General features: G+C 35.8%; 1 protein-coding gene across 1 annotated transcript in view; it reads right to left on the bottom strand.

Annotated features, from left to right (window-relative positions):
- The window catches only part of LOC128640828 (vitellogenin-A2), a 28,519-nt gene extending 13,872 nt beyond the window's left edge, over nucleotides 1-14,647 (bottom strand). Inside the window, exons 1-20 of the mRNA XM_053693252.1 lie at nucleotides 14,602-14,647; nucleotides 14,473-14,493; nucleotides 13,965-14,116; nucleotides 12,867-13,118; nucleotides 12,593-12,754; nucleotides 12,358-12,506; nucleotides 10,972-11,122; nucleotides 10,410-10,567; nucleotides 8,748-8,913; nucleotides 7,796-7,921; nucleotides 7,487-7,705; nucleotides 6,926-7,149; nucleotides 6,742-6,839; nucleotides 5,862-5,986; nucleotides 5,633-5,734; nucleotides 4,651-4,770; nucleotides 3,266-3,455; nucleotides 2,419-2,512; nucleotides 1,987-2,172; nucleotides 558-705 (exon numbers count right to left, since the gene is read on the bottom strand). Of these exons, the coding sequence (XP_053549227.1) occupies nucleotides 558-705; nucleotides 1,987-2,172; nucleotides 2,419-2,512; nucleotides 3,266-3,455; nucleotides 4,651-4,770; nucleotides 5,633-5,734; nucleotides 5,862-5,986; nucleotides 6,742-6,839; nucleotides 6,926-7,149; nucleotides 7,487-7,705; nucleotides 7,796-7,921; nucleotides 8,748-8,913; nucleotides 10,410-10,567; nucleotides 10,972-11,122; nucleotides 12,358-12,506; nucleotides 12,593-12,754; nucleotides 12,867-13,118; nucleotides 13,965-14,116; nucleotides 14,473-14,493; nucleotides 14,602-14,641 (2,883 nt within the window). The 5' untranslated portion in view covers nucleotides 14,642-14,647. The remainder of the gene's footprint in view (nucleotides 1-557; nucleotides 706-1,986; nucleotides 2,173-2,418; nucleotides 2,513-3,265; nucleotides 3,456-4,650; nucleotides 4,771-5,632; nucleotides 5,735-5,861; nucleotides 5,987-6,741; nucleotides 6,840-6,925; nucleotides 7,150-7,486; nucleotides 7,706-7,795; nucleotides 7,922-8,747; nucleotides 8,914-10,409; nucleotides 10,568-10,971; nucleotides 11,123-12,357; nucleotides 12,507-12,592; nucleotides 12,755-12,866; nucleotides 13,119-13,964; nucleotides 14,117-14,472; nucleotides 14,494-14,601) is intronic.
- Nucleotides 14,648-19,324: the final 4,677 nt, after the last annotated feature.

The following is a 19,324-nucleotide window of genomic DNA, read 5'->3' as shown; positions in this document are numbered from 1 at the left end:
CACCTACATGCCCAACCATCAGTTTAATAAGGTTGCCTTAAAATGACTAAACACCTATAACCTTACTCTTCTTCCTACCTTAAGTATAAAATCACTTTTCTTAAATTTGTTGCAGGTTTAATTACTTTTTTGTTGTTGTTGTAAATAAGTTTGTTCCAATGTTTTTTCTTTTTGTGCTGAAGCAGATTTTTCTCATTTTACCACTAGAGTGTGGTACTTTTTTTATCAGCCAAAAAGCAGCTGGAGATTATACATTAGTTGGTATCAAACATGCAAGGTCCAGAATTAAAATAATTAGCTTCAACTTTACCTTTTTCATACAAAAAATGTTTTTCAGCTCTTTCATATGCATGATAAATATATTTTTGGACTCTAATGTTTATTAAACCTAATAAATACTGTCCACTTTCTAAATTGGAGTGCCCAGTTTATTGAAGACAATATTAACTACTGACCTCTCAGTGTGTATTAAGTTGCACAAGTCTATTATGAAGTATGCAATATCAGACACACCAATTCATATATATAAATACATCATCATACAGAATCCTAATTACCATCATGCTGGCCGCTTCTTCAGAATTCCTTCCGGTAGTCTCAAAGTGTTTCTTAAGAATGTGTTGTACGGCTCCTCTGGGTAAGATTGGTGTTTTCTTTGTTGCTTCCAGCTCTTCCACATTTCTTGACACAACAAACACTTGAGATCTACCAAGAAAAATTAGTTATTAATCAGACATTGTTAAAGACTATATTTTCATTTTTTTACTTACTTTCCTAATGTTGGAAAACAATAATGTCTCTATGATGCATACTAAGGGTTTGATTTATCATTTGTCTGGCGGACATGATCCGCTGTAGCGATCATGTCCGCCAGACATCGATAAATGCCAACAGCATATGCTGTCAGCATTTATCATTGCACAAGCAGTTCTGGTGAACTGCTTGTGCAATGCCGCCCCTACAGATTTGCAGGGTTGTCAATCAACCCGATCGTCTGCGATCGGGCGGATTGCTGTCCGGCGCCTCAGAGGAGGCGTACGATTATGGAGCTGCGGTCTTAAGACTGCTGCTTCTTAACTCTTGTTTCCGGCGAGCCTGAATGTTCGCTCGGGAACAGCTGTATTTGGCCGCATTCGGACTATGATAAAGCGGCCCCTTAGTGTCAAACTGTGATCTTATTTGTTAATAAAATATACACTTAGTCAGTGCTATCTCATCATGATGAAAGTAAATCAGTAGATCAGATCTTCTCTCACAATAAAACAATGATCAATAGATTAAAGGGCCATTACATGTTCAATAAAAAAGAATGCAAAAGCACTTACTCTGAATATCAAATGAGCAATCAATATTTTAAAACTTCCTAGCCATGTGACAGTCATCATCCAATGACAAAATTCATACACATATATACTGTGAATTCTTGTACATGCTCAGTAGCAGCTGGTGCCTCAGAAAGTGTGAATATAAAAAGACTGAGCACATTTTAATAATGGAACTAAATTGAAAAGTTGTTTAAAATATCATGCTCTGTAAGAATCAAGTAAGTTTAATTTTGACTTTAGTAATACTTCAACAAATTCAAAAGATCTGCTGCGAGTGCTCACCGTTCAAGACATACACATATTACACTGCTCATTTGAAATAAATGCAGCCAATCAACACAACCTGTAATGGGCGTCTTTATACAGCACTAGAAAACTCAACACTATGTATATGAAAACCTTATTAAAGCTTTTGTCTTTGTGTTGAAACCACATGGATATTTGCAATTTGTTATTAATTCAAGTCTTTTAGGGAAAACAATAATTTAAATCTGTAAAAATAATGAAAATTGCTCCTTTTTATGCTATAGTTAGTTGTAATTGTTGTACCAGGTTGCTCTGGGAAGAATCACTGTCATTAAACAAATGTAGATCTAGTTTCTGTGTGCGCCACTGTCTTGGGTCTATTACTGTATTTAATCAGCTGTAGAAAAAAACCTACCTTGTCAGCAGTAGTTCCTCTTCTTGTTGGCATGGAGCAGACTCAATCTTGAAATTTCTGTCCTTTGTGTCTATCTTTGCTGTAAATTTAGCTGGGGTAAATGTCCGTACTTTACCGTGAAATTCAATACCGCTCTGTATAAGGTGAGTGTTCACTCCCATCGTCGCCACAGCATGAACTGACACACTACAATTAAAATGAAATTAGGAGTGTTCACACCATTATTAGAACGTTCATTAATGTGTTATTAATTGTTAGAATATCTTTTTTTCATGTTACTTACTAAATGACAAAAAATCATATAAAATTCTTAATGCGCATATTATAAATTGATATTATTAATAGGTAGAAAAAAAATCTACTAATTATGTGCAGATTCTTACACCAAATATTGTATTTTGCTTAGTACCAGTATCAGATATATTTTCTCACCTTGGAGCAATGTCAGCTTGAAGTTGTATGTTAGATTCCAGCAGCTGAGCTACACTTAAGTCTTTAGTTGGTGATGGTGAAACTTTCATATTAACTATAAAATACAAATAGTGTATTTAGTAACATTCTAGAGAAACAAGGTAATGTTAATTTTAAAAATATATATATTTAAATATAGTTGCTTAAAAGTACAATATATCCAGTAAAGAGCTGATAAGCATTATTTGTATTTAAATTTGCTTAAGAAACATCCTTTCAAATGGGCTGAGCTCTCTTTCTGAATTTCACCCGCCTGCTGGGAGGTTGATAACTGCCTCTTTTATACATAGCTTTTCTATGGCCTGTAATGCTGACATTTTCATTATAGATGGTAGTTTCATCTTACAAAAGCAGCATTTTTTTCAAATCCAAAATAATGGAACTCTTTAATAAACTCTAGCAGGTACATTGATCATTGGGAACCCATTAAATGGCAGACACTTTTGCAAATGAATGTTACTTTAATTATACTTTCCATGATCCATGATCTAGCTATTAAGTAGTCTGCTTTCCAAGCTCTTTCAGGTATCATAATAATAATAATAATAATATTCTTACTTTATATATCTGAAAGCAAAGTGTATATATATATATATATAAAATATATTGTATATAGTAACGTAGAAAGTAATTTGCATGATAAATTAGACCTGAAACATACAAAACTAACATAAACATCTCTATTCTAATCATATTCAGTATTTTGTATATACATGCAGTCATAATTTGTATTTTATTTCTGAATATTTTTTGCATGTAACTGTACAACGGATTCTCATTTAATAAGGGACATTATTACACATCTTACCATTAGCAGCAGCATTAATCACAGCAGCTGTGTGTACACTGAATTCCATTGGGAGACCAACACAAGTGGGAATAATGTGTCGAACTTCTGCAGCCAAAAATGGATGAGCCCATTGGCCAGCGACACCATTAAGGAGTTTATTCAACACATTTCTAATTGCGGAATGCCTGTCTGCTGGTTCATAAAGAGACTAGAGAAATACAGAAAACAGACATAAGAACAAAAAGGCCCTTTTAGATTTTCCATATTTCTATTTAAATTTTAGGCTTAGTTCATCTTCCCTATAGCCTTATGCACATACCAGTTATTCTTACAATCGCTTACTGGTTGTGACCCCACCACTCCTGTAAAATAACCCTAAGCTTTCTATATTCTGACTTCAGATCATAACCCATTATTAGTTTTCCATCTTTATGAAAAAAAGGGTTTAATGAAACCCTTTAAGATATTTGATCTTATATTTGTCAAATCCCCTGATATATTTGGATCTATCCATAATTTTTTTTTTCTGTTCATCTGGGGTCTTTCCTTATAAGCTTTGTTTTTTTAGATGATTGTAAAAGCCATCCTTTAAAAAGTTTGTATTTAAAGGGACAGTTTAGTCAAATTAAACTTTCATGATTCATGCAATTTTAAACAACTTTTCAATTTACTTTTATCTTCAAATTTGATTTGTTCTCTTGGTATACTTTGTTGAAAGCTAAACCTAGGTAGACTCGTATGCTAATTTCGAATCCCTTGAAGGCCATCTCTTATATCAGGGCATTTTCACAGTTTTTTACAGGTAGACTGTACTAGTTAATTTGTGCCATATAGATACCATTATGCTCACTTCCGTGGAGTTACCTAGGAGTCATCACTGATTGGCTAAAATGCAAGTCTGTCAAAAGAACTGAAATAAGGGGATAGTCTGCAGAGGCTTAGGCCCCTATTTATGAAAGGCCTGTTGGACATGATCCAACATTGCGGATCATGTCTGACAGATCTCGCTGAATGCAGAGAGCAATACGCTCTCCGCATTCAGCATTGCACCAGCAGCTCTTGTGAACTGCTGGTGCAACACCGCCCCCTGCAGATTCGCGGCCAATCGGCTGCTAGCAGGGGGTGTCAATCAATCCTATCGCATTCGATCGGGTTCAATTGTGGCAATCTCTGTCCTCCTCCTCAGAGCAGTCGGACAGGTTATGGAGCAGGGGTCTTTAGACCGCTGCTTCATAACTGGTGTTTCTGGTGAGTCTGAAGGCTCGCCAGAAACACAGGGCTTTAAGCGCTATATGGAGCGTGATAGATATGCCCCTTAGATACAAGGTAATCACAGAGGTGAAAATTATATTAATATAACTGTGTTGGTTATGCACAACTGGGGATTGGATAAAAAAAGTTACCCGCATTATTTCTTGGATGGTTTCTTTGCTGATTTGAGCGAATTGCATCTCTTGACCAAGCACCTTGAAGTTAGCTGAGATAAGGGGCTCATCAGAAGGCAGTGATTTCCAGCCAGTAAGCTATGAAATAAACCAAATAATAAGATGGTTAAAATTAATATTTTAAAGGCATTTAATCGTAAAATATTAACAGATTCTTTTGTTACAATTAAAACAAGATTCATACTGAAATATAGAAGAATGATGGCTTATATATTAAAGTTGTGAAACACACTCGCCTTAGGAAAATTGTGTAGTGATATATAGACAGGCTTTTAAAATTATACTCATGATTATATTTCATAAAATAATTAAAGTAAAAATATGACTTTAAAACAATAAAAAAACACACCTTGTAGTTACAAGACTTTTCTGTAGCTTTGCAATAAATTAAAGAGTAAACATATTTAAATATAAACTATTTAGCTATGTGTAGTAAAAAAAACTTTGCAACATACTTAATTATTTATTTTGCTTAATTTTCATGTAATATAGCTTGGAAATTTGTGGATTTTCTAATTTTCAGAAACTGCTGACTTATCAAGGCTAACGATGCTACATACACTAAGTGCCTTTAACTGATAACATCCTAATACCAGTAACAAGCCAAAATGAGCTTGTTACTGGTGTAGACAAGGTTAGCCACTGTCATTATAGCAAAAGGTGGTAAAATAAAGAAGGTCTCTCATGGTGATTATGTCCCTTTAACTTTGAGGTAATGCATTTAAAACATATCCCAAATATTACAACTGAGGCTCCATATGATGTTTAATAAGCCACAAGAATAAGCTAGTTGTCTCAACCAATCAAAAGCATAATGTAACTTTTCCCCTCTGTTGATAAGACTATATATATATATATATACATAATGTTCTCTTATATATAATAGATGTGTGTATTGTTTTAAAGCAACAATAAGAATTAGATTTATTATAGCACTTACAGTTTTCACTACACGCATGATCTTTTTGCGCATGGGATAATCTGCAAATGGAATATTCTGTTTTCTTAAAGTGTCCTGGAGTCCTTCTGCCCGAACAGCAACCTATAAAAAAGTTAACAAGAAATTTAGTGTAAAATAAGATTATATTTAACAAAGGGGTAATAAATAAGTTATACATAGACATATAATATATACATATTGTCACTTATTTGTTGAAGAAATAAAATACCTCTACAAGGTCAGTCTCAGCACCAGCCGCAATTCCTCGGAGTTTAATGAGTATAAAGGTTGGGAACATTGTTTTTGGGCTGTTTATAATGTAAACATTTACAGCAGCTCCAGTCATCACATTGTCTACAGAAAGAAAATGCAAGAAATATTACTACCAATTAACAGATTAAAGGGCCATAATAGGTAAAAAAATGACCTGCTCTGATTCATTATTGCGTGTCATTTTAAGACTTTCGACCCTGCACTAATGTGTCTTTAACCCCCTAAAAAGGGTTAAGCGCACAATAGAAGTACTACTGAGGACCTGCACAGCTGCTGAGGACCTGCTGGTCTAAAAAGGCCAGTGGCACAGTGCCGGATTTAGGTAATGAACCAGGGTAACCTCTATCTGCTGTTTTGTCCTCCAGAGAATTCTTTAGAGTTGCCCACTCAACAGAAATCTGGAACGCACACATTTTTAAGTTTTGCTTTTTCCTCGGGCCACAAAAACTGTGGCAGATATTCTTAATTCTGCTTTTCCTAAGGGCTGAAAATACTAGTACAGAGGACCATATATGGCCCATGGCTACCAGATGGGCTTCCTAGATAATTGATGGAAACATTTTATATATGTCATTGATTCCAGTTGTTCAAAAATTTGAATAAGGGAAAACCAACAGACCAAGACATTACAATATGACATGAACATAGGTGACTAATTGTACATGACTTACAAATGAACTGCATGTGAAGTTGTGTTATGGTCTGTTGGTGGTGCTTGAAGACAAGTCTTATCTCTATTGCCATTGATGAGTTACAAATATTTGCAATCTAACAATGTCTCATGTGTAGGTTGCACATATAATTGTTTTATGACGTACCAGGTATTTGTTACTCACATTTAAAGGTATCTATATGAAGGGCTTTGCTGTAACGGAAGCCAAGCTTGTCAAGAGCTGGATTTAGCATTTTTAAAGCAATACTGCAAGCTGCAGCCCTGTAAATATAGAGAATGTTAACATAAAGTGTGACATTTGTACTTTTGTGAAAATGATTTTGTTATTGATGCTTATTATGACTTACAATGAATGAAGCTCTGGCAGTCTGCTCTTGGTCAATGCCTTCATATGAGAGTATGTGAAACTTGCAAGCTGCAAGTTAACTTTGCTTTCCTTCATTACTGTTTGAGCTACAGTTGTTACTATGGCGACTCCTGGTTTGGTCTCGAACAGAGCAATACAAGATACCATGCGCACCTCAGAATGGACGTTACGGTCCATAAAGATCTGGAGCAGAATTTCCTGAACCTAAAAACAAAACAATATTATAAATATAACACTTTCAAAACATTTTTAAACAAAGCTATACAAATGTGACAGATGTATAGACTGTAAATTATTGTTGAGGAAAACTCTTATTATCATAAAAATATAAGCAAGGTCAAGAACCGTAATTGATGTCATGAACACTATGTAATGTTTTTTCATCTAATTTACTGGTATTCTAATTGTATTTTCACAAATTCTGGAGCTGCAATCCTTCAATACAGCAATCACCTTACTTTATTTTGTATATTGTATAAATGTTTTTACCAAAGTTCTAATACGTGTTGCTAATTGGAATATTATCAGTATACTCATTTACTTTTCGTTGGTCTTGTTGGGCAATGTTTCTTAGAGCCATCACAGCATCAGTCTGAATTCTGATAGGGAGTTGGGAAGCACCAGAGGAGAATCCTGGCAGGAATTTCTGAATACGTTTGATACTTTGAGGTTGTCCCGCATTTCCCATTGCCTTTAATGCAAGAGAGATGTCTTCTTCTCTGCCCTTGCTAGCAGCCTCAGCAGCTAAATCATGAAGAGGCTATAGAAGATAGATAGGAGCATAATATCAGTAAAGTGTGAGGTCTCTGAACTTACTGAGATACATAAGTTGTACATAATTAGTACGTACTTGGAGAGCCGCTTCTGGGCAAGATGAGGTTGTGGCACAATATTTGTAGACCATGGAACCATAGGCCAGTATTGCAGTCTTGTAGAGGAAAGGCTTGTTCTGTATCTTAGAATCCATTACCAAGTCCTGTAAACCATTTAAACCAGTTAGTTATGCCTGTGTCAATCTGAGAGAAGTAAACATTATTTACAGTCCACAGAAGTAACTGTTCATAGACAATGTTAAACCATTACTTGATCTAAAAAGGACCTTTAAAGGGCTTAACACAAATAATAGTAATCAGGAAGTCCTTATAAAAAACTGAATAATCTATCTTTATCCCACAAATGAAATCAATATATTGGTAAACAAGCAAAATGTACATTATACATTCATTTACAAAAATACTTTTAGTTTTGGAAGTAAATAATAAAAAAAATCAAGTTTTCTTCCTTTGAAGTTGATAATGATTTGTTACTACCAGATAAATTTACAGCTATAATGTGTTCTTGCCATATGGCAGTTTGGTGGTTTACTATGTATTGTTCCTTTCTTAGGAAAACATTTATATGTCTTTCACTTTAACAATATGTATTTTTTAATCTTCTCTTCTGGCATTAGGAGTGCACAGATTCTTGAAGCAAACCACCATTTTTAAATAGTAATAAATATTAATTGTTAAAAAGATTATAGAAAACTTTCACCCAGATAATGAAATACAGGTTAATAAATAATAATATTAGTAATAGTACAACAATATTGTTAAAAGGAAACTGACTATTGAAAAAAATGTCAGCAGTTGTATTGCTCTTAATAGTAGTATATTTTATTGCTAGTCTTGCCATAACATAATACATTTTTCAGTGGATTTCTGTTTTTAGATACATATTTAATTTTTTTAACAAGGGTTCATAATTTCATTCAATAATGAATAGAAATCAATAAGATAATAGGAATTTATTATAGGTCTTACAGAAGCTTCTTGCAATGTACGTTGACTTGCACGTGAATGCAGCATAGCCATACTGATGCACAAGGCAGCTTCCTGTTTGTTCAGATTTTGGTTATCTATATTCTGCTTGATGAACTTCAGAGAATCAGTAGATCCAATCAGTGGGATAGCATGTATCAACCAGTGCCTATATAAATACACATGTATAATGGTTACAGATACAGTACACTATAGCATAAATATAAGGCAATTCTCCTGAGAAGCCAATTTGATATTAATATTACCTTAAATGGACATGGGACCCAATTGTTTTTCATTTATAATTAAAATAGAGTGTACAATTTATTTAAAAAAAAACAGCTTTCCATTTTTGTTCTATTATCAAATTTACTGTGCGTTCTATCCAAAAGAAAAAAATTAGTTTCATGTCCCTTTAATGCATGTTTCTTATATGCAAATTTGCTGTATGGTAAAAGTTATCACTTTTTCAGTAAGAAGCCTCAAAGAGAAGTAAAAGCTGATTTTATAGATAATCACTAAATTCTGTGATAAGCATCTCTTGAGTCAAACAACATTTTCTTAATTTTTTTCTATCATGTTATGAAGAAGCAGCAGTTATAAAATATTTTTGAGTAAAAATAAGTTAAAGGGCCATTATAGTCAGAGTGACATGCTTTAACCGGTGCTCAGACAAAATGCTGATGGACAGAATGCCGAAGTACATTTGTCCGACAGACATATGTCCGAGAGACTGTGTTCCGACGTCGGCCGAGGGCAGATACGCTCTAGAGTGCTCTGTTCTAATCAGAGCCTCGGGTGCCGCAACCACCTCTGGGAACCTAGCCATGGTTCCCATCTCCCAGCGACGTGCATTTAACTATCTATCTATCTATCTATCTATCTATCTATCTATCTATCTATCTATCTATCTATCTATCAAATGGATAACATTCTTGCAAAACTGCTGCCATATAGTGTTCCAGAGTCATTTACGCCTCGGAGCTTAAAATTTTAAAACAGAAGTAAATTAGAAAGTTGTTTAAAATCTCTGGCTGTATATGAATTACAAAATATGTAATGTTGACTTAATTGTCAATTTAAGCAAACATATATTTAATCATATTCATAATTGCTGCTTTTATATGAAATTTAGTTTTTTTCTATACAATAAGCCTAATATCTATAATACTGCTTTTGCGTGTTGAAGAATTCTTCATACAATGAATGTTTTATAAGGATAACTATACTGAAGAAACGGTCATATAAAAATGATGAAACTTAAATACTTTTTTAAAAGGACACTGAACCCAAATTTTTTCTTTTGTGATTCAGATAGATGTTGCAATTTTAAGCAACTTTCTCATTTACTCCTATTATCAAATGTTCTTCATTCTCTTGGTATTTTTATTTGAAAAGCAAGAATGTAAGTTTAGATGCCGGCCCATTTTTGATGAACAACCTGGGTTGTCCTTCCTGATTGGTGGATACATTTATCCACCAATAAAGAAGTGCTGTTCAAGGTTCTGAACTTTATTTTTTAAAATAAAGATAGCAAGAGAATGAAGAAAAAGTTATAATAGGAGTAACTTAGAAAGTTGTTTAAAATTGCATGCTCTATCTGAATCACGAAAGAAAAAAAATTTGGGTTCAGTATCCCTTTAAGCATATTTACATAGACATTACCTGTACTGAGGTCGGTCTGCATACTGCTTCCAAATAGTCTGAAGGCTTTCAGCACTTGCTGCTCTCAGAAGCTGAATCAGTTGCAGGTATTTGTCTGGAGCTTGTGATTGAACTTGTTGTTGGTTATTCTGCACCAAGTTCTGAAGTGTTTCTACAATCTAATAAAACAAAGGAAATATTAAAAGCAAAACGTTTAATCAATGTATGTGTGTTATGTATAAAGTCTTATAGCAAATTAAATAAACACATACTACTGATACATTACAAAACATACATATAAATAAGCAATTAAATATATCCCCATTTAACCTGCAGTTATATAGCTATGTTCTAGTAATCAACCTGTCCTGCACTTTGTAGCAGAAACCACAAGATGGATTAACGACTGTCTTATTTATTTGCATAATTTTACTAACTGTCTGTGTGCGGTTGCTGCTTTATTAAATATATTCATGAAAATGGGCTAAAATGTATATTTTTGTAACATAGAAATATTTAATACTGTTTAAAATAATGTTATTAAGTATGTGGGAAACCCTAGTTTTATTGTGATAAGCCATACCTGGGATTCTGGGTTCTTGGTCTTCAATAACTGAAATGGCATCTGATGGACTTCGGCACCAAATTGGTAGTTAAGACCACCACGATTTTCCAACTGCAGCTGTGCATCACTGCTTCGGCTAGCTTTAGTTTCCACCCATGTTAGTACTTGTCTGAAAGAGAAAATCCAATTAATTGCCATAAGAGATCACAAAGAAATGGATCCTTGCAATGCTTGTCTTTTAATATGCCATTTTCAAGAAAATGAAATGACTATATCCAGCAATAGCGTGTAATGTTTGTATCCCAATTACTGCTCAAACATGTTTATCCTAATCTATATTACTGGTTTCATTTAGTAATCATGCTGAGGAAAGCAGCCTCAACCTCAAAAGTGTTCTGAATTTGCTAGGCAATTCCTTTTTGTTATTTTTTATTTTTGTTACCACTGCTTTACACATAAAAGTGTGACACAAATAGGGAGCAGTTAAAGGGACATGAAACCCAAAAAGTTTATTTCATGATTCAGATAGAGAATACAATTTTAAACAACTTTCCAATTTACTTCTATTGTTTAATTTGCTTCCTTCTCTTGTTATCCTTTGCTGGAAGGTTTATCTAGGCAAGCTCAGGAGCAACAGAGAACCTAGGTTCTAGCTGTTGATTGGTAGCTGCATATATATATATAGAAGTAAATTAGAAAGTTGTTTAAAATTGTATTCTCTATCTAAATCATGAAAGAAAAAAAATTGGGTTTCATGTTCCTTTAAATAAAGATAAAGGGAATACAAAAAAAAAGCCATTGAAAATATGGTCCACCACCAGTTTACAGTATAAATAAAGGTATAAATACATAAATGCAAAACATTTTAAAGCCCTCAATGATATATGAATGAACAAAGTGAAATAAGAGTGCTGGTATCTGAGGGCAAACAGAAGATAGAAGGCTCAATAGATGGTATTTTATAAATACAGTATGAAAAAACTTAATAACTTCAGCGATGCCTAAACTTTTTTTTCACATGGAGGGCTGTTCATTAATGATATGATTGGCCAGGAACCATATTACATTCAGCTCACACTTATGCTAAAGGTAATGCTTCCAAATGAAAATAGTTTATAAAAATTATAGAACAATAGTTATTATTAATAAATATCATTTGATTGTATTTACTACTCTAATTTGCAAACTTTAAGACAAATATACTTGCTTAATTACCTAATGAGATGAGCTTAACTGCATCTTCAATACAAATTTACAAACGTCTGTTTTCTGTTTAGTGCCAACTAACCAAAAAATGATGGAGGCCAAGATGCTGCCTGCTGACTGTAGTCTGAGTTGCCCTGCTCTAGTGTATACATTATTTATTATTTGGCTATACATAAAAGTTATTTGATAAGACTATACCTTGCTTTCATTACCGCAGCTCCATAAAGTTCATAAAATGGAGAGAACTGATAGACTTGCTGGGCTGTAGCTTCTACAATGAGGGCACCCTGTTCCTTCTCCTTTAGTTTGTATGTGTAGGTAGCTGATCCTCGTAAGTGCTTTGATTTCTGTATAGAGAAATAGAATATAATGAATTCAGAGGATATTGAAATTATACATAGCCATTATTAAAAATGATAGTTTTCACAGTTACCTGTTGGCATGCTTTGCAGGTTTCCAAGTAGACCATTCCGATGTTCTTTACTACTTTGTCTTCACAGTTGTTGAGATCTGTGGATTTAGTTACAATATATCTCTCTTGCCTTCTATCTTCCTGGATCACATATTTTGTGTGACACACTCCGGTAACACCATTCTGAGAAACAGATGAGAAAATATTCATAGAAATGAATGTATTACATCTGTTTGAAAAATAAATAATTATATTTTGGTTTTATATCTAGGATTTTGCTAAATATAACACAAACCTCTTGCAGGTCATACACATCTTGAGATTTCTTGATTGTAACTTGAAGCATGTTTAGGATTCCCCTGTGAATATTGACCACAGTCTCTGAAACATCAGCATGAGCAAAGATCTCTCCCACACGGCCATTGGAGTACTGAAACCTCACAGGTTTTGTTAGTTGTTCAGCCAGAACCTGGGTCAGCTTAGAGGATCGAGTGAATGGATCTTTTGGCCATATTCCGTTGTACTCCTTTATTTCTGGAGATTGGATCTAAAAAAAGAATGTGGAAATAGAAACATTACACAATAGTTTAATGTATAAATTTGTTCTCATTAGCAGTTCTAGTGGGTGGTTGGGAGAGCTATGTAATGCCACACTGTTGGGACACCACTAAATTTCAAAGGTATCACTAACCTTAATTTTGCAAGATAATCTAGTTTTGTGCATTTTATTTTCTCTCTCCCGGGCACATAGAGAGGAAAATTGGAGAAATGTTGATTTATATAGGAAAAAAAGTATAATATCTTTCACCCTTACAGCAAATGTTGCTAGCACCCATAATCTTTAAGGTCTATAACCACTCCTTTTTGAGCTATTGCTGATGTACATTATAGGTCATGTGGCTGAAATAGAGCTGTTGGGGGCTAATATAAGATTATTATTATTAATACAAATTTCTTTCTGTCTGTTTTTAATGATACTTGATAATATTAAATATAAAAACATATCACATTGGACAAACTAAATTATGTCTCATAGATTCATTAAGACTAGAACTCCAATTCTAATATTAATAGTTTAGTATCATTCATTGGAATCCATTCATTAAAGAATTAAATTATAAGTGAGTTTTAGTCGAAGACTGCATAGTGAAAGCTTAGTAAGCAAAGACACTCCATAGACAGAAATTAGCTTTTTATCTATAGTCTTTGTTATTTACATTTTTTTTTATTAAAAAATATCTTTTAAAATAATAGTTATTGTAAATTCAAAATATATTTTTTGTGACCTGTCACAGCAATTTTTGAAGAAAATTAATGTTATACAGAAAATATTTAATTATGTTAATAAAATTAGCTGTAGACCAATCTGAAATATACATTTAGCTTTTATTACCTTGAGAATGTAGGACCTCTGTGCATAGCCTCTGATTTCAGCTTTACAGTTCAGTTTAATACCAGCCTTAGCCAAACCATTCTCTGGGAATCCAGTCAGAATAATTCCTTCATAATTGTACACATACGTCTTGCTCTCACTAAAGTATGGTTCTGTAATTCATTGTAAGATATGAATTAGTTACAATATTCTGCTACCACTGTAAATTATCTTTCAAATTATTTTGTAGTCAACAAAAGAAGATGGCTTCTCATACATATATGTGGTGTGTGTATTTTTATTATACAAAATATACGTATTATAAAATATCCCATAAACTATTTATTTTCATTATTTATTGAAATGCAGTATTTTGTTTATACATACAAACATAGGTATTGAATAAATAATTGTTTCAAATATATTTGTTAATACTAGAATAATTAAGATAATCTAAATTTACATTTGTCTTATATTTTTATATATATTTTCTATTAAATTAATTATATTTAAAATAAAATATGCTTACCAATTTTAGACTTCTCGCTCACTGTAAGGAAAAAATAAATATATTTATTAGAAAAACAATTAACAAATATATATATATATATTTATATTTCATATTTTTTTTTTAATTTTCAGGCTGGTGGTCACATACCCGCTAAGGTGAGCAGAACAGCTAGGATGATTCCCCTCATTTTGATGGTGAATGTAGACCCAAGATCAAAATGCTCTATTTATACTAGAGAAATCAGGAGCATGTGATGCCAAGAAAAGTTGAAGTTTGGTTAATAATCAATTATTACCCAATGTTTTTTTTTTTTTAAATGATCGATTTACAATAAGTTTAAAAAAATTAATTAATTATTAAACAAAAGTAATTTAACATTATACAATTTGTCTTAATGATAGTAAATATATTAAAACATTAATTAATATATATTTTTTATACTGGAAATCAACAACAGGATTAACAATTGTTGGCCAACTATTAGGTCATGGTAACTTTGTTCAGGTCAGGATGACTGGATACTTTAGAATTTTATCTTTTTACCAGTCATTCCAAAAGATTGAGTAAAGAAATAACAGATCAAAAAGTCAGCAGTTTTTATCATGTTATAATGTTTATTCCAATTGTTTAATCCAGTTTATTTTGTGGCCATTTATGCTCATTTTCTAATTATTTCTTAATGGAATGCTCTATTTTTTATTAGCATTCATTACATTTTTAAATGGCTACTGTGTATTATTGGAATGTCTTTGAAGCTGTAGAGATAATTAACCATACAGCAGAGAGTTAAACTATCGTATTGTATATACATTATTAACTTTAAAGTATTAAATATTAATTCAAGCATAAACACAGCTAGAAGTTAGCTCTTTGCACGTGTGGCTTTTTAGAAGTCGAAAGTAAAAATTTTGTGTTCTTGCAAAACCCGACGTATGCAAAAAACTAGACTTCAGATATTGCGATATGGCATTTGCCCTATAGACTTCAATAGAGCTGCGAATGAAAGAAGAAAACTAACACCTACACTTGCGCACTAACCCCCCATCAAAATAGACCCCTACTCTATTAACCCCATAAACTGCCGTGGCCTCATTGCAAAACCCCTGCTACACTTCTGAACCCTACACTGCCACAACCACCCATTGAAACTAACCCGCTTCCCTACTGTCAGGGTGCCAGGAATCAGACTGAGATGAGAAGTGCAAAAATAATCACACCTTTATTCATAGCAAAAAATAATAAAAAGTCCACAAGTCAAATAACAAGCCAGGAGTCAAAACCAGAGCTGGTAGTTAGACAAGCCGAGTCAGGAGCCAAAGCGAATAGTCAGACGAGCCAGAATCAGGAACAAGGAAAACAGCAGAGTCAGGAACAAGCCAGGGATCAGGAATCAGGAAGGACGTCAGGCAGCCAGGTAAAACACAGGAACTCTCACAAACAGGTCTGAGACAACGCAAAGGCAAAGCAATACTGAACAGAGGCCCTTTAAATAATAAGTGATGACATCACAATTGTGAGACTGCATCCTGTCTCACATGGATGATGCACACCAGTCTGGCCATAAAAGGAAGTGTAGGAAATGAGCAGCATCCCCCACAATGCACCATAGTCAGGAAGAAAGGTGAGTAAAATGGCTGCCAGCAGCACATGGTAAACAACAGGGAAAAAACCCTGACAGTACCCTCCCCTCAACGAACCCTCCCCCACGGGAGGACAAAAGGCTTATTGGGGAAATGGGCATGGAAGGCACGGAGGAGGGCGGGAGCATGAACATCAGAGGAGGGAACCCAAGAACGCTCCTCTGGACCATAGCCCCTCCAGTGAACCAAATACTGTACACAGCCCCTGGACATACAAGAGTCAATAATGCTGCTGACCTCATACTCCTCATGGTTGTCAACAAATATAGGATGGGGACGAGGCAACACAGTGGTAAACCGATTACAAACCAATGGTTTCAAGAGGGAGACATGAAAAACATTGGAGATGCGCATAGCAGGAGGAAGGTCAAGAGCGTAGGCCACAGGATTAACCAGTTGGAGTATTCGAAAAGGACCAACATAACAGGGAGCCAATTTATTAGAAGGCACACGAAGCTTCAAGTTGCGGGAGGACAGCCAAACTCTCTCACTAACCTGGTAGGAAGTTGCGGGCAGACGCTTATGATCAGCCTGGAACTTTAGGCACTGCATAGAACCATGAAGGCAATCCTGAATCTGCACCCACGTGAAACGGAGTTGTTGGAGATGCTCCTCCAAAGCCAGAATACCCTGAGACATTAATCGGGCAACAAGGATGGTTGAAACCCATTATTCGCCATGAACGGGGATAACTTGGAGGAAGCATTAATAGCACTATTACGAGCAAACTCTGCCCAAGGTAACAGTTCAGACCAATTATTGTGGTCATCTGAGACATAGCAACGGAGGAACTGTTCCAGAGCTTGATTAGACCATTACGCAGCCCCATTGGATTGAGGGTGATATGCCGAGGAGAAGGAAAGCTGGATCCCCATTTGAGCACAAAAGGAACACCAAAATCTGGAGACAAACTGGCTACCCCGGTCCGACACTATCTCCTTGGGTAACCCATGTAAACGGAAGACCTCCCGGGCAAAAATCGAAGCAAGCTCCTGAGCGGTAGGGAGCTTCATCAAGGGAATGCAATGTGACATTTTAGAAAAATGGTCAACCACCATAAGGATAACAGTATTGCCATTGGAAACATGGAGCTCGACAACAAAGTCCATGGAAAGATGTGTCCATGGACGCTCACCATTAGCAATAGGTTGAAGAAGACCCACAGGAAAACGTCGAGGAGTCTTATTCTTTGCACAAACTGAGCAGGAGGCAACATACGCAGCAATATCAGAACGAAGACCTGGCCACCAGAATTGTCGAGTGACAGACCAAATCATTTGGTTCTTGCCTGGGTGACCTGTGGCTTTAGGATAGTGGTAAGTGTGCAAAAGTTTAGTTTGAAGATTCTCAGGAACAAAACACTTACCACTAGGTTTCTCAGGAGGTGCATTGGTTTGTGCAGCCAGGATCTCCTCCCCCAAGGGAGAAGTCAAATTAGTATGTATGGTAGCCAAAATATGGTCAGGAGGTATAACAGGAGTAGGTACAGACTCCTCCTTGGACAGAGGTGAAAATTGTCGAGAGAGGGCATCAGCCCTAACATTCTTACTACCAGGCAGGTAGGAGACCACATAATTAAACCGAGACAAAAATAGCGCCCATCTGGCCTGTCGGGGCGACAAACGTTTTGCTTCAGATAGATAAGTTAAATTCTTGTGGTCAGTAAGAATGAGCACTGGCACGCTAGTACCCTCGAGAACATGCCTCCATTCCTTGAGTGCAAAATTATGACTAGTAATTCCCTTTCGCCAATTTCATAATTGCACTCCGCTGGAGACAATTTCTTAGAGAAGAAACCACACGGATGCAAGGAACCGTCAGGCGTATGGGTCATATCTGTGATAGGTTTGACCAAGGAAGAAAAGTTTTTAATAAACTTTCTATAGTAATTGGCGAACCCCAAAAAACGTTGAATAGACCGAAGACCAACTGGGCGAGGCCACTGCAGAACTGCAGATAACTTGTCACTTGTCAGGATCCACGGAGAACCCTGCAACGGAGATAACATAACCTAGGAAGGTTACTTGAGTCTGATAGAACTCACATTTCTCGAGTTTACAAAACAGGCCGTTCTCACGAAGTCTCTGAAGAACCTGTGTAACATCAGAACGATGAGCCTCAAGAGTGGGTGAGTGTATGAGGATGTCGTCTAAGAACACCACAACACACTGTTGCAACATATCTCGTAGGACATCATTAATAAATTCCTGAAAAACAGCAGGAGCATTACATAGGCCAAAGGGCATTACAAGATACTCATAATGCCCGCTCCTGGTGTTAAATGCTGTTTTCCATTTGTGAACCTCCTTAATCCTAACGAGATTGTACGCTCCTCTCAAATCAAGTTTAGTAAAGACCGTAGCTCCCTTGAGGCGGTCAAAGAGTTCCGTAATGAGTGGAATAGCGTAAGCATTATTAATGGTAAGCCGATTAAGACCCCTATAATCGATACATGGTCTTAACTCGCCACCCTTTTTCTTCACAAAGAAGAAGCCAGCCCCTGCAGGAGAGCAGGATTTGCGGATGATTCCCCGCGACAGAGCATCAGCAACATACTCCTCCATAGCACAATTCTCTGCAACAGATAGAGGGTACATCCAGCCCCGAGGAGGAATGGCTCCGGGTTGCAGGTCTATGGCAACGTACCGGCACACACCTTGTCATACACATTTTGGAACTCTCGGTACTCCTCTGGCAATTGAGATACCGAAGAAGTTCACAAGACTTTAACTGGTTTTCGAAGACAAGTGGAAATACATTGCGGGGACCACTACAAAATTTCGGACCTGCGCCAGTCGAGACTGGGATTGTACTTTTGGAGCCAGGGATAACCCAGAACAACCGGAAAATGCAGAGAGTTTATCACCTGGAACTGGAGGGTTTCAAAATGGAGAGCCCCAACAGTCATGGACAATGGAGCAGTTTTGTGAGTAATGAGTGCAGGCTGAAGGGGCCTGCCATCAATGGCCTCAATAGCAAACGGAACGGACCGAGGCAAAACAGGAATGGAGTGCTTGATACAAAAGCACTGTCAATGAAATAGCCAGCAGCACCGGAGTCAACAAGAGCCTGGGTGACTATGGAGGAGTTTACCCAGGAAAGGACAACCATGACCAAAGGTTTCTCCTTAAGCGGTTCTGGGGACAAGGATAAACCACCCAAGGTCTGCCCCCGACAGGACCTTAGGTGTGAGCGTTTCCCGGCCATGTAGGACAAGACTTCCAAAGGTG

The sequence above is a fragment of the Bombina bombina genome, chromosome 10 (assembly GCF_027579735.1).
Source record: "Bombina bombina isolate aBomBom1 chromosome 10, aBomBom1.pri, whole genome shotgun sequence".
Lineage (NCBI taxonomy): Eukaryota > Metazoa > Chordata > Amphibia > Anura > Bombinatoridae > Bombina > Bombina bombina.
Note: the sequence above shows the minus strand (reverse complement) of the source record. Positions and strands in the feature narration are given on the sequence as shown.